General features: G+C 44.5%; 1 protein-coding gene across 8 annotated transcripts in view; it reads right to left on the bottom strand.

Annotated features, from left to right (window-relative positions):
- PALM2AKAP2 (PALM2 and AKAP2 fusion) overlaps window positions 1-15,139 on the bottom strand; it is a 564,113-nt gene that overhangs the window by 251,145 nt on the left and 297,829 nt on the right. For all 8 annotated transcript variants that reach the window (XM_048223130.2, XM_057313652.1, XM_048223131.2 and 5 more), the window contains one exon: window positions 7,507-7,587. In XM_048223130.2, coding sequence (XP_048079087.1) covers window positions 7,507-7,587 — 81 coding nt within the window. The remainder of the gene's footprint in view (window positions 1-7,506; window positions 7,588-15,139) is intronic.

Genomic DNA, 15,139 nt, shown 5'->3' with positions numbered 1-15,139 from the left:
ATGCAAGATAATTTCAGATGGTGATAACACGCATGGCAGGAGGTAGGCAGGACCATAGGACAAACAGGGACGGATGGGGGACACTTCGGGTGGGAAAAGTCCCTGTGAGTACTTGAACATTTGAGCTAAGATCTGAGATCCAAGGAAAGGAATTTCAGGGGGAGAGACTGGCAAATGTAATAGCCCAGATGTGGGACAGAGCTCAGCACGTGTGGACCGGACAGAATGCCCAAGTGGCTGGATCACAGTGAGTGGGGGGTGGGGAGGGGAGGGTAGAACAAGCTGGAGATGGAGAGGAATGCAGAGGCCAGATTAGGTAGGGTACGGCAGACTTGCTAAGGAGTCTGGTATTTGTCCTAAGCACGGTAGGAAAAGAACAGTGTGGAAGGGACAGGATTACAAAGTATAAGTGATCGGGCTCTATCATATCAACAGGTGACAGAGCATGTTAGCTTGAAGCAGAGGAGCAGCAGAAGAAATGGAAGGCACAGGGCGAATTTTAGAGGTAGAGTCAACATGACTTGCTGACAGATTAGATGCGGGGCATGAGGGAAAGGATGGGATTAAAGGTGACACAGATATTTGGTTTGAGCAAAGGGGTGGATGGCGGTATCCCACCTGGAGACTGGAAAGACTAGACGAAGAACAAGGGCTAGAAGAGCAGAAAACCAAAACTTCCATTTAGGGCAGGTTAAGCTTGAGAGGCTTATAAAGGGACGTGATGCCCATCTAAGTGGCCATGTCGGGAAAACAGCTGAACACGAGAGTCTGGAGTTCAGGGGCCCCTGGAGCTGGAGACATCAATTTGGGAGTCATGGATACATAAATGGTATCTGAAGCCATGGTATCGAGTGACGACGATGATGACGATGATAATTCTCATCACTCTTGCTGTTGTAAGTGCTTTATATAAATTCATTAAACTTTCACAAAAATCCCACGAGGCAGGTGCTCATATTAAGTCAGTGACCCATGGGCACACGTTTGGTAAGGTGCGGCTCTGAGATTTGAAGCCAAATACATGGTGCATGCCAAGGTCCCCAAGAGCCCTCTTTTTCTCAGATAGGGTTTACAAAACCATCAGGCACCGCTGACCTACCCCCTGACCTGGATAAGCCCTCTCCAGCTTCTCTGATGGCAGGCTCGTCTCCCATTCATCCCTGAGTTCCCACAGCCAAGTGCCCTAGCTCCTATTCGTCCACGGTGGCTGACGTGCAAGGCTATTGGTGATAGTTTATGATAATAAATACCCACTGAATGAATGAATGATCGAAAAACCATGCACAAGCACCATGTTTAGCAAATATAAAATCATAGACTATTAATATTTGACTATTAATCTTAGACTTTTCTACTTAGAGATCTAACCAAAGCTTTTCCCCAGCTTTCCTGAGGTACAACTGACAAATATAATTGTAAATATTTAAAGGGTGCAACATGGGGCGCCTGGGTGGCGCAGTCGTTAAGCGTCTGCCTTCGGCTCAGGGCGTGATCCCGGCGTTATGGGATCGAGCCCCACATCAGGCTCCTCCACTAGGAGCCTGCTTCTTCCTCTCCCACTCCCCCTGCTTGTGTTCCCTCTCTCGCTGGCTGTCTCTGCCTAATAAATAAATAAATAAATCTTAAAAAAATAAATAAATAAAGGGTGCAACATGATTAATCCAACTTTTTCAATCTACAGATTAGATATCTGATGTTAACCAACTTTTCCAGGTGATCCAGGTAAGCAATGAGTAGTGTCTGGGTGGTGGGGGGTGGGGAATGGGCAGTGGAGAGAAGTCGGGACTAGTCAGTCTCCAATTTTTTTTTTCTGATTGTTTGTAATTTGTATAAAGTCATATCCACCAATCTTTTTAGTTTATAATTCAGGGTTTGCTGTAATAATCAGATGAGACTGCCCCGTTTGAAGACTATGAAAATATTTACCTGTGATTTCTTCTTACACTTTTATGAGTTTACTCTTTCCTCCAAATCTTGCATTCATCTGTAATCTGGCTAAAGCCAACCCTGGCTGTATTGGGGATGATGTTGGGAATCTGGCGAAATTCAACCTTCTAATACAAAACGGCTTAAACACAATGTGTGCCCGTACCTGTGATGTGTCTTTGATCATCTGTGTCCTCTCTCTGTTCTCCTTCTCCTGCCCTGGGACATGTCCCTTCCCCCCCCCCCCATCGACTCCCTGTAAGATCTTGATTTGGTATTGACTTTTTGTTATATGATTTTAGTCCACACAGACGCCAAACCGAGACTTCGGATAGAAGAAACCAAGGTCTAACTTCTACTCCAGCTCTGTTTCCAGGGGCAGTGGAGATGTGATGGGAAAAAGGGTGAGATGGAAAGTTCCCTTACACTGTGACCCTGCTTGTCTATTCAATATTTTAAAATTTGAAATTGGCCTTTCACACATACTAATAATCAAGAAAGGTCTAAAATTAGTGCTAAAGGTTCATAATAGTGGGAGACACAACATGTTTGCAGCAAGACCCCTGGTACCTTCAGGCTATGCAGCAAATGACCTTGGTGGCTGATAGTAAATAGCTTGCGGGGTCACAATTCAGTCTTTGATGTGTTTTCATTCATGCTTCTTGAAAGAAAAGGCTGTGGTTTTTAAAATATAATGACAATTTTCATAACTTGGACTAGAAAAAAAAAAGTCTAGTCAGGGTTCCCTGCTCATAAATAAATAATTCAAAGGCAGCTTTTGTATTGAAGAGATGATATTAGCAATTTGATTCTGACAGTGCTGCCTCTGTCATACAAATCTTTATAAATGTGACAGTTCCAAAGGGATTCATGTGGCAATCCTACTGCATGCCTACTCTTGCTGGGACCTTGGACTGACCAATAAAACAGACAAATCTCTGGTAATTCAACCAAGAGCGCAAAGGGAATATTAAATTTAGTCTGTCTGGTATAATATAAGAGTTGATTTATTTTTAAAACTCATATTATCACAAGTCACATAGTAAAAACAATAAAAATAAATAATTGTTTCCATGGAATACAAAGCCAAGACGATTTTTCAAGAGAAGAATAATGATGGCTCTTGCCTTATGACATATTATTAATCCTTATAATACATTAAAAAGCTAGAGGGGTTCAATGAGGATGGTATTACCACAGGAGTGGCAGATTCATGGACTAAGAAGAATCCATAAATGGTGGACTTGAGTATAAGGGAGAAATATGTATATGATAAAGAAGACATTTACTTCAGTGAGGAAAAAGGAATTAATCAATAAATCATGTGGAGGCAACTGGCTCACCATCTGTAAAAAGTAGAGTCATTCCTACCCTATTTCATAGAGAAAAATAAATTCTAGATGGGTTAAAACTATTGAAGGACAAGAGACATCCTAGGTAAGTGTTTGGGATGTTCTTTGCAAGAACCATATCAAAGTCAGAAATCATAAAGCAAAAGAATGTTAGATGTGATGTCACAAAAATTACAAAGTTTTGTGTGAGAATTTATTTATTTATTTATTTATTTATTTATTTATTTATTTGAAAGAGCTCAAACCGGGGCGTGGGTGGTGCGGGTAGAGGGAGAGGGAGAAGTAGATTCCCCACTGAGCAGGGAGCCTAACATGGGGTTGAACCCAGGACTTGATCTCAGCACGCTGCAATCATGACCTGAGCCGAAGGCAGATGCTTAACCAACTGAGCCCCCCAGGCACCCCTTTTATGAGAATTTAAAAGAGCCCATATAACAAAATCAAAAAAAGAGGTAAAGGTGAATGTATTTTGGACCCGAATGTTAATACCATCTCATTTTAATCACCAGCTGATGATGCCTGTGAACAAGGGTCACACAGCTTAATCTATAAAAATATACTAGAGAAAAAGCATAGAAGAGTATACCTCTGTGTGAGTTATATCTGGGTGACCAGTATACAGTTGATATGTGTTTTTTTCTTTATATTTTCCTGTACTTCAAAATTTTGCTTTTGTAAGGATCGTGCATTCGTTTCTCTTATAATCAGCAAAAATTAGTCAGCTATTAAAATTGCTTACTGGTCCCATATGTGAGTGCTTCTTGGAAATTCTTACATCATAAATATTAGGTACTAAATATAGCTAAGTATCTTGTAAAAAGAAGTCTGAGTTTAATTTGGTGAGGACTTCAAAGTACTTGAAGGTTTCCTAATCTTCCTAAAGAGTATAGCAGCTCTTTCAGTCCTTGGGTCTTTCATTGCATTGCAGAATTTGTTTATTGTCAATATATAAAGTAACAATATTCCATTTTGTGGCATTGCTCACTGCATAATCCTAAATATCACAATTACCAAGAATATTAATCAAATAAGCATCAAAACGATTGTCTTGCATTCTATTTATCTGCTTTGCCAAGAGACCAGTAAATGTATCTAAATAATTCATACCTCACTGCATGAGAATAAGTGTCCATAGACTATTTGATGATGAGAACTGTATCTTAATAAATACGAAATCTAATTCTAATGCTTGTCATTTAACTTTGCACTAAGCATATATTATTTTTTTAGGGAGCATCCCAGAATTTATAAATTAGTGAAATAAACATTGTTGGCATATTTCTTAATATTTTCTACTTCAAGGAATAATCCATAATGTCTCCGACATGTTCTAAATTTTCTGGAGTCCATGGAAGTATAACTTTAAGAGACAATGAAGATGGTAACCGGCCTCTCTCTAGACAAATTATTCAAAATGGAACATTTCATCTGAAGAAAACAGTGTCCTGGAGAAGGCTTGGTTTTGGAGGCAGACAAGCCCTAGGGTTGAACCAGGGATCCCTCACTTATAGTCTCTATGTTCTTGGGCGAATGACTTCACCTCATGAGTTCGTTTTCTCACCTGTGAGACAGGGAATGTGGCCACTTAAGTCAGCGAGGAATTTTGTGGCCATTATTGAGGGGATGTATTTAGAGTGCCAGGCATACATTAGGCACTCAAAAACCATGACTATTATCGAGGATGGACAAGTGGATGACGAGGCTGCCAGGCTTCCAGGACAAAGCTGGCTGAGTCTCTAGCAAGAGGCTCACAGAGGAACCATAACCTCAATGAATTTACTACCATCCAGGGGCGAGGCTGCCAAGCTCAAAACTGAATGATCACAAGGAAGATGACTCACGCTATTCAAGTTCAGTCAACAGCTAACTGATTGAAAGTCGAACCTATTCATTTCTGGTGCCTGAAGTGATCATATCTCCCAGTCAGGCACCACCAAAATAACTCAGTTATTTTGGGAAGGATGGACTCAGAACAAAGAGAGGCAGAGCCAGGAGAGAAGTTTCACCTGAGCCGAGGTGAGGCCTGATGACACTCCTCGCCTACCTCAGGCCCCCCCTCACCAGAGCATAGAAATTTGGTACCGACAGAGCTGGAGTTTCTCCAGGGAAGTCTGGCTAAACCACCTTTGGGACCGCTGGGGCTGTTTTTGTTTTTGCTTTCATTGTTCAAGGCTACTGGTCCACCCTCATTCTGTCCACATGGGCCTTCCCCAGAGAGAGAAAATTATAACCCACTGTTCTCCACTTATTAAACTGCCATCACTTCCAGTCCTTTCTCTCCAGGTTACTGGAAGGTTTCTTAGGTGAAAGGGCTGGGTGTTCCCTTAGATAGCCAATTTCATCAACAATGTGAGAATTTTACCAGGGGAACCATAAAGAACTATCTGATTCCCTTGTTTCCAAGTCTCCGAAGGAGTCTCACTGCTTCTATGTGCAACACTAAGTCCTTTTTACTGTTCTCTCTATTGCTTGGATGGCTGGATACATGGAAGGATGGATACAGGGATGGATACTGTGCTGGACATCAGCAATGAATGAGTCCTTGGTATCTTATCTGGCATCCAGAATGATAAGAAGTGGGATAAAAGAAACTTAATCTTCTGACATATGTTTATTGCCTGACTTTTGATTCAAAGAATGCAAAAGCAAAGTTGAGCTTAAAGGGGAGAGGGGCTGTCTAGTCAAAACAGCCTCTCATTTTTTCAGTCCCCTTCATAAAAAACAAACAAACAAACAAACACAAAATCCACCTTAAGCCAAGAATTCACTGAGGTATTAGTACATTTTGGTCTCTTGTAAGGAGTGAGTTGGCTGTACACTGAGCCAGAGTCCCAGCTCTGTCCGGATTGACCTTGAAGAATTCACTTGTTCTATTAAGTGTTTTTAAGTCCCCCTCTCTGTAAGAAGAAAATACTAACTTTTGCCCTCAACGCTTCCTCAGGAATGTTGTAAGGAGGGAGTAACAGCATATAGGATATATTGTAAGCTCCTACAAAGAAAGGTCCATAAATGGTTTTACAAAAGCGAAGATAAATGGGCAATATTCTCAGTAACATGCTGCTGTTCTTCCTTTTAAAAACATTTCTCTGGTTAAAGTTGATAGTAAACTGATGAATACGCGAAGCAGATTTAGGTCATGCTGCTATTTGAAATCAGCTTGCTGACAAGTCTCATCTTAAGGATTCATTTAGCACGGCCCTATCTTCTAGCGAAGAATGGGAAAGACAATCGTAAAGACTCATCTTGTTTCAAAGAATCTAAACTACCTCTACCGAGCATCACCCTGAAAGTCAGCCCCACCTTCCCCACCCGCCCTCTGAGCAATGCACCTCTGTGCACGAATGTCACAGCAACTTGAGTTGAGCAGAAGGTTTTCCTGAAAAAGCCCAGAGCAGGAGAAGGCATGTAGCAACTCCCAGCTGGCCACTGGAATATGTTCACAATATTCTGCAAGCCTGCAAAAAGCAACATTTGATAGCCTGTGGAGTCCTTGTGACAGTGACAGAGCTTCTCGTAGGCTGTAATCAATTATGATGCTTAAGTGCCTTATGTTTTAAAGAAAAATAAATAATGAAACATCTCTCCCTCTCTCTCTCTCTCTCTCCCCCCTCTGTGCAATGGAGACCCAAGCAAGTCAAATCATTTCAATACCATCTTTTGACCAACTGCTCATTCTAAGAGAACACCTTCCAAAATTGTGAAAGTAGAAATAAAACGAACGAATCATCGGAAATACACAGGGTTGCTCTTTTATCAGATCACAGTGCTTTTCTCTCTCTTTTCTCCATATCAGGAAAGAAAATATGAAGATTTTTAAGCTATAAAAGGACTGTATGATCAATGCATCCTTGGGAGCCTCCGGACAAACACACGCAGAGCACCTCGCGCACTGGGGTGCAGCTCCGGAACGCTGCCTCACCCACCATGTGGAAATTCTCCTCCAGTTGCTATATATATAACCACCACATTTCACATGCACACACCAGCCCCCAAACCCGTCCACAGGCACACGCTAATCTCCTCATGCTCGCAGAAACTGGAATGCTGTAACAATGCCCTGAATTGGAGAAATGCACAAGAAAAGCCAAGAGATGGTTTCCCGACAGAACGAGACAGGGCTGGTGCAGTCAGCGGCGGTGCCTTCACGCCAGGGCAGGCTCTGCCCAGCTCTCCGGAGTGTGATCTGCATGTCTAATAACGGAACAGGTTCGCGGGATCGGCCACTTACCTTGGAATGCTGCAGCAGAAGTATCTGCTCGTCAAGCTCCTGTCGCTTGCCTTCTATTTCAGTCTGCCTCTTTCTCTTTTCCTTGAAAATAAAGAGAGAGAGGCTGTAAGAGTAGGTGGGTGTTGGCTCCAGGAATTTTAAGGCCGGAAGCAGCGGCGACAGCAGCAGCAGCACACATCTGGAGAGACACTCGCAGAGATGCTGGGCACACACGCAGTGTCACCTGCCCTCCGCCTCCAGCGGCTTTCTCCTAACATGCCTGCTGTGGGCTCGGCGAGTGGGAGAGTCTCCTCAGTCAGCCAGGCTGCAGCAATTTAATCCAGAAGAAAAGGCGGTTTCCACACACACACACACACACACACACACACACAGTCATGTTCTATGCAGTGTTAATTTGGAGACAAAGAATAAAAATGTCTCAATCGAAAAGATAGAGGTTGTTCTAAACTGCCTGTATGGCAGAATGAAACAGTGGGGATTCCAGGGTCAGCTTTCTCTTACCGAAATCACATACACAAGTAATCCAACATAATTTCCAATTTCGTAGGACAAATCATCCCTTTGGACATCACAAACGATGCGAATTAGATGGGTGGTCTTTGCTGAAACTAGCCTCGGGGTGGGGGGAGCACTGCATGTGGGCGGGGCTCCCCGAGCTTACGTTAAATATGAAACCTGAAGTTGGTCTGCCTGGATCCAATGCCCAGCTCTGCCATTTGCTACCTGTGTGACCTCTGGCAAGTTCTTATACCTCCCTGAGTCCAAGCCTTCTCTCACATACAGAGGAGACCATAACTGTACCTAAACCATAAGGTTGGGGCGTGGATTCAATGATAATGTGAAGGATTTGGAACAATGGTCTGCCACATAGTAAATGCTCAATAAATGTTATTTGTTCTTATACTTATTGCCACATGTTTACTCCTAGGTACTGCCTAGACATTGGCTCTAAACGGAGGTAACTCCCCTGTATTCAGAGCATGCCCTTTCCACCGGAGTGCACACTTAATGCTTTTCTTCTCCACACTTCTCAAATGCAGACAACAGACATCATATAAATGTGACTGATTTAAGAACAGAAAGGCCTGTCTTTAATGACAGCTTACTTGTTCCACGTTTTGTTTCCAAAGTGCACAGTGGGGAGGTCTGCTGAGACATTTACGGCACTGGATTATTTTCCTTTACTCACACATGCAGGGAGAAACTTGCTAGACAGACAGAGTGGCACTCGACAACACGACAGCCAAACCCTGGAGAAGACAGTAACGTGGAAGGCTGGCTGCTGGGCTCTGTGTTAACAGAAGCCTGTATTTTAAGGAGCGGCCATGTTTCTGGGGATGTGCCGACGCCACTGCTATTCAAGTCAACACGGCAATGATTTGTGTTACAACCAAGTTCCTTGTGCAATGCACAGACTTGTAAGAAATATTAGTTTATAATCTCAAGCCGCTGGGAGACATGATATCCAAGTCAGGCATATAAACTCCCTGTCAAAGGGAGGCCCGAGAACGTACCATTTACCAAAGAACTCCAATCAGTGGCGCATTATGGATGCTGCTTAATCCCAGAGTATGTGTAAGGACATATAACATACGACAGTGGATGGGAAAGTGAGGCCTAACGGGAAGAGCCCCCATACGCAGTGCCTCAGAGGCCCACATGATAAAGCAAGGACCTCCGGAACCAGCCCCCATCTCGACATCCTAGCTACTCCAGCTCCTTGAGAGCAGGCTCACTGGGGTTTATCGTTCACTCCCACTGGCTGTCAAGATATGCAGCTGTCCAAATTTAAACCCAGAGCCAAGCTACAGCATGCCACGGACACAAGATGCAGAGACACCATACTTTCATGCATGTGAACTGTGTGCTACGTGTTTTATGGACGGAATGCTTGTGTCCTCCCCCTAAATCCATATGTTGAAACCTAATCCCCAAAGTGACAGTAATTAGGAGGTGGGGACCTTTGGGAGGTGATGCGGTGATGAGAGTGGAGCCCTCCTGAATGGGACTAGTGCCCTTAAATGAAAAACCCCCGAGAACTCTTCTGCCCCTTCTGCCATGTGAGGACACAGTGAAAAGACAGTTGTCTCTTAACCAGGAAGCAGGTCCCCAGCAGACACGGAATTTGCCAGTGCCTGGATCTGGGGCTTCCCAGCCTCCAGAACCGTGGGAACCAAATTCCTGTTGTAGATAATGCACTCAGGCCATGGCATTTTGTTATGGAAACCTGAATGCGCTAAGCCAGAGTTCTAATTACATGTCTGGTCACTTGCAAACCTAGGCTTTCCCAACTCTTTGTTTCCCTCTTTGTTTATACAGAAAATCCTCTAGAGATGCCCACCATGATATGAGTGACTGTGCCTTGTATAGAAAAAATATTACTGATGGTACAGGCAGTGAACCTTTATATGCCCAAGCAGGAGACTCATAGGTGATCACTGTGAACAGACATGATCATGACAGACGCAGGTTTTAAGTTAGTTCATTAAGAATGGGTGGGAATTTGGGGCGCCTGGGTGGCTCAGTCAGTTAAGCGTCTGCCTGCGGCTCAGGTCGTGATCCCAGAGTCCTGGGATGGAGTCCTGGATCAGGTTCCCTGCTCAGTGGGGAGCCTGCTTCTCCCTCTCCCTCTGCATCTCCTCCTGCTTGTGCTCGCTCTCTGTCAAATAAATAAAATCTTTTTTTTTTAAATGAATAGGAATTAGGTAGATATAAATTAATGGACAGCATATTCCAGGGAAAGATAATTGTGTGAACAAGGGTAGAAATGTCCCTGCACATTCCAGGGACAGGGAGGAGGGAAATCTCTCTGAAGGGTAGGGCTTGCTCTTTGGAATAGAGATCAGTGATTCAAAAGATTGGCTAGGACTAGACTATCAAGGGCCTTGAATGCCAGGCCAAGAAGTCTGGATTGTATTCTACAGGCAATGATATATTGTAGGGTTCTAAGCAAGACAATGATACAGTAAAATGGCATTTTGGGAACATTAATCTGGCACTGGTGTGTAGGATGGATGAATAGGGGTTGGGATGCTTTTTCTATAAAGGTCCAGACAGTAAATATTTTAGGTTTTGTAGAACACACAATTTCTTTCTTTCTTTCTTTTTTTTATTTATTCAACAGAGAGAGAGACAGCCAGCGAGAGAGGGAACACAAGCAGGGGGAGTGGGAGAGGAAGAAGCAGGCTCATAGCGGAGGAGCCTAATGTGGGGCTCAATCCCGTAACACCGGGATCACGCCCTGAGCCGAAGGCAGACACTTAACCGCTGTGCCACCCAGGCGCCCCTAGAACACACAATTTCTGTTGCAACTACTCAAAGCTGTCATTGCAGTGTGCAAATGGCCTTAGACAATAAATGAGTGAGTGTGGGCTGTGGGTTTTTTTTTTTTTTTAAGATTTTATTTATCTGAGAGAGAGAGAGCACAAGCAGGAGGAGAGGGAGGAGAAGGCTCCCCGCTGAGCAAGGAGCCCAAGGCGGGGCTTTATCTCAGGACCACAACCCAAGCTGAAGGCAGACACCTATTTGAATGAGCCACCCAGGCGCCCCGCATGTGGCTGTGTTCTAATAAACCTTTATTTACAAACAGAGTTAGCAGGCCAGGTTCAGGCTGCAGTCAGAGTTTGCTGGCCTCCGGATGAAAAGATGATGAAGTGTCTTAGGAGGATGCTGCGGTGCGGTGGGGACAGATAAACTGACAAGCCACTCTAGCTTAGAGCTGTTCCAATCAGAATGGAAAGGAAAGGACAAATACAAGAACCAGAATGGATGAGACTCAGGACTAGTAGGATCTAGGGGGGCAGGCAAGGCAGTGTCTTGGCTTTCAGCCACACAGACCAAAGCATGTTGGTGCAGGAACCGGCAACAGTGGGAAAGCAGTACTTTCCCACTGGCGCTGTATTCTTATTTTCCCAGAGGAAACTCCTTATTAGGCTAAGACTCAAAACCAAACAGTCGTTAATATATACAACCAGGCCCCAGCAACAGCACGTTCACATCTGTGTTCTGTCTGCTGCAGACTCAGGCTTGGCCCTGTCCCAAGGGCCCTTTGTACAACAATGGCTGTTACAGGAATCTCAGATGAGTTGAGTCCCCTTCCGCAGTGATGGGCTTAGGTCCTGAAGTCCCTACGAACGCAACAAAAGAGGTCCACTGTGCAGTCAGCCTCTGTATAGAATCAGTGATGAGTCAACATCTGGCAAGCTCCTGGTATCACCTGCCTGGGCTGTTGAGGTCTGAGCTGTGCTCCTCACCTGCTAGCCTGCTGCTTCCCAGACCTCTCCTTCCCGGGGTGAAGGCAAAACCACTAATTCTCTTCCCACTCCAGACAGTTAGATGATATGATTCCCTTTAGTCCCATCGGCATAGAACTATATGTTGATAACTTCCCCCATCTATATTTTCAGCCTAGATCTCTCTTCCGAGCTCCAGATTCCCACATCTGATGGCCAACGGTTCACACCCATTCCCTCAAACTTAGCGCTTGCTGGCATCATCTCGGCCACCCCTCTCCCGCAGCCTCACTTCTGCTCTTTCTATTCCTCGTCTCAGCAGATGACACTACTCCACTAGGAAACTGCAGTTATTCTAGACACGTCGCTTTCTCGAAAGACCGAGTCCTGTTGTTTCTGTCATTTTCCACATCTTCTGCTACCCGAATACAACCCTTATTACTACCTTCATATTCCTCCTTTATCTCCCCACGTGCACATGTAGAATATTCTATATTAGTATCTTTAGCACTCTGTAGCACTTAACTGTTACACCCAATTTCTATCTGGATTACTGCAGGGGTATCCTCACTACTCTCCCTGCCTCTGAGTCTGGGCTCTGAGTAGGTCTCTCTGCACGGCTGCCAGAGTGACCGATTCTCTAAAATGGAAGTGTATCTCCCTCCCTTGCTTCAAATCCCAGAATGTTTCCCATTGCCTGTAATGACAAATAATAAGTTTTCCCTCACTGCTTCATCTGACCAAAAAAGTACTGGGGCACCTGGGTGGCTCAGTCAGTTATGCATCCAAATCTTGATTTCGGCTTGGGTCATGATCTCAGGGTCATGGGATTGAGCCGTGCATCAGGCCCGCACTCAGCACTGAGTCTGCTTGAGATTCTTTCTCTCTCCCATTCCCTCTGCCCTTCCCCCTACTCAAGCTCTCTAAATAAATAAATAAAATCTTTTTTTTTTTTAGAAAAGGATTCCTCTTTGCCAATACAGTTTAAATATCAATGAAACTAGAGTAACCATCTGCCAGCCTTCTTTCCTTCAGAGAATTCACCTACCCTCACTGTAAATGGAGCAGGTGGGTATGACAGTCATAAGTTAGTCCCACGTAGCCAGGCTCATCCCTGCCACAAGGACTTGCATGTGACACAGGCTGGGCAAATCATTCTACCTTATCTCAGTGCAATAGCAGTTGGGCCAACGGCTGGCTAAATGACCCAAGCCCTATTCTAGGGATAGACACATGAGTCCTGGGAGAGAAAAGCTCCCTTTCCCTAAGGTTAAGCTGGGAAGTGCACATCTGAGTGGCAGTTTTCCCAAGCCACATGGACGAAGTGCATCCGTGTTGGAGAAAGGTCAAACATGCAGAGAGAAGCAGAGCTGAAAGACAGAGAAAGAAGGACCCTAATGACACTAATGGGTGCCAGGTCTAGCTATGCACGAAGCTGGAACCACACCCTGGCCTTTCTAAATTATATACGCTAATACCTCTCCCTTTTGCTTAAGCTAGTTGGAGTGTTGTTTCTGTCACTTGCAACTCAAAGAGGAGTGACAAGTACAGAAGCCTTTCCTGCTCCCTCCAAACAGAATTCATCACGCCCTCTTTGTCTGCTCCCTTTACAGGCTGTGGCTCTTTCTGCATCGGCACCTTGGGCACTTTACACATGGAACCATTTACATATCTTCTCCCTTTATCAAACTACGTGCTCTTTGAGGACAAAAATCTTGGCTGATGCAGGGGCACCTGGGTGGCTCAGTCGGTTGAGTGTTCAACTCACGATTTTGGCTCAGGTCATGATCTCATGGGTCGTGAGATTGAGCCTTGCGTTGGGGGGGGGTCCACACTCAGCAGGGAGTCTGCCTGAGATTCTCTCCCTCTGCCCTTCCCCTCATCTCACTCTCTCTCTCCTTCTCTCAAATAAATAAATAAATCTGAAAAAAAAATCTTGACTGATGCATCTCCAAAGCTTAGAGCACTGCATCACGAAGACATGTAATAGACAAGTATATCTGACTGAGATACTTGCTCCCCTCTGATCATATTTTGTTTGTACAAATCCCTCACTCAAGTGCATTATGAATTTGCACTCATGATTTCAATGGCAGTAAAATATATCATTGAAAACACATTAGCGATCAGTCAATAGAACCAGAAGGGTCTTTCTGTTGGAGACGTTAGCCCATATGGATTATTGCCATGCATATAAGAACAGAGTTGAAAAATCTAACTCTGGGAAGGAATCATGGAAAGCTCATTCTGGGGAGAAAAGCTGGGGTAAGGGGAAATTCCAGGGAAAGTATAATGAGCTGACAGTAGCGAACCATTCAGGGGGAATGTGACTCAAGAGACATCTGGAATGAAGTGATCTCAATCCATTAGGAAGGTTTCCAGATCCCTCTACTATCTGGGAGGCCTAGCAAGTCACTTTCATTGTCTTTCTGTAAATTATATATTTTCCTGGCAAGTATTTTCTGGAAGTATTGCAACATTATGAAATTGCAGGCTCTCAGTATGGTAAGGAGCACCCATGGAATGGAGCACACTCTGGGTAAAGATGGTTAGTAAGTATAATGGGAAATCACTAGGAAGCCTATGTTCACCCTTATGCAGTTAGAGGCAGACTCCCTCTTCTCTCCTCTGCCGTGGCTGCAACCCAGGGAAGGCGGTGGCTGGGGAGGCATCCCAGATGAGTCCCTGAGGAACAGTGAGAGAGGGGAAAGAGGCTGAGCAGGAAAGGCAGTAAGGAGCAGAGATAGGGAGTTCCCTTTCCTCTGCTGAGGCCCACGTTGACTTGAGCAGATTATTAGAGCCCCAGCATGCAATTGTGGGAAGAAACCAGAAGACCTACTTATTCAGAGCACTATTGCCTTCAACGGATGCCAGAATTTAGATGGGGGGGGGGAGAAAATATGCTAAAATTTAAATGTTACAGTCTTTCCTCCAGCTATTGCTAGATAAAGAGAAAGTTGCTTTGATGCCACCCATTGTGAGCCAAAGGGAATTGTGTGTCCCTTCCCTGAGTCACACAGGCTTTTCAGTGCCTCTGGGCCAGCTGGTTCATAGGCTTTGCCATGCAGAATCAGAGAAAGGGGCAGAGCGCTGAACTGCAGACCCAGACTGTTTTAAATAGTTTGCACTTGGAAAAGGAACAGGGCATATAGCTGATGAGGGGAAAATCAGAGAAAAGGAGGGAAGGAATGAAGAAAAAAACTGAGATAGCTTGGGGACAGCTTGAAGTTCACCCGTTTAAAAAGAAAAGGAGCTGAGATATGAAGACCAGAGGATCAGAAGGAGAGAATCTTGCGCTATTTTATTGTGGCTTATCAAATGAATCCTCTTTGATGCACTTCCAAAGATTCTAGTAAGACTCCTGGACTTTTCCTCAGACCGTGCTACTTTGAATGTGCCTT

This window comes from Ursus arctos, unplaced genomic scaffold, assembly GCF_023065955.2.
Source record: "Ursus arctos isolate Adak ecotype North America unplaced genomic scaffold, UrsArc2.0 scaffold_18, whole genome shotgun sequence".
Classification (NCBI taxonomy): domain Eukaryota; kingdom Metazoa; phylum Chordata; class Mammalia; order Carnivora; family Ursidae; genus Ursus; species Ursus arctos.
Note: the sequence above shows the minus strand (reverse complement) of the source record. Positions and strands in the feature narration are given on the sequence as shown.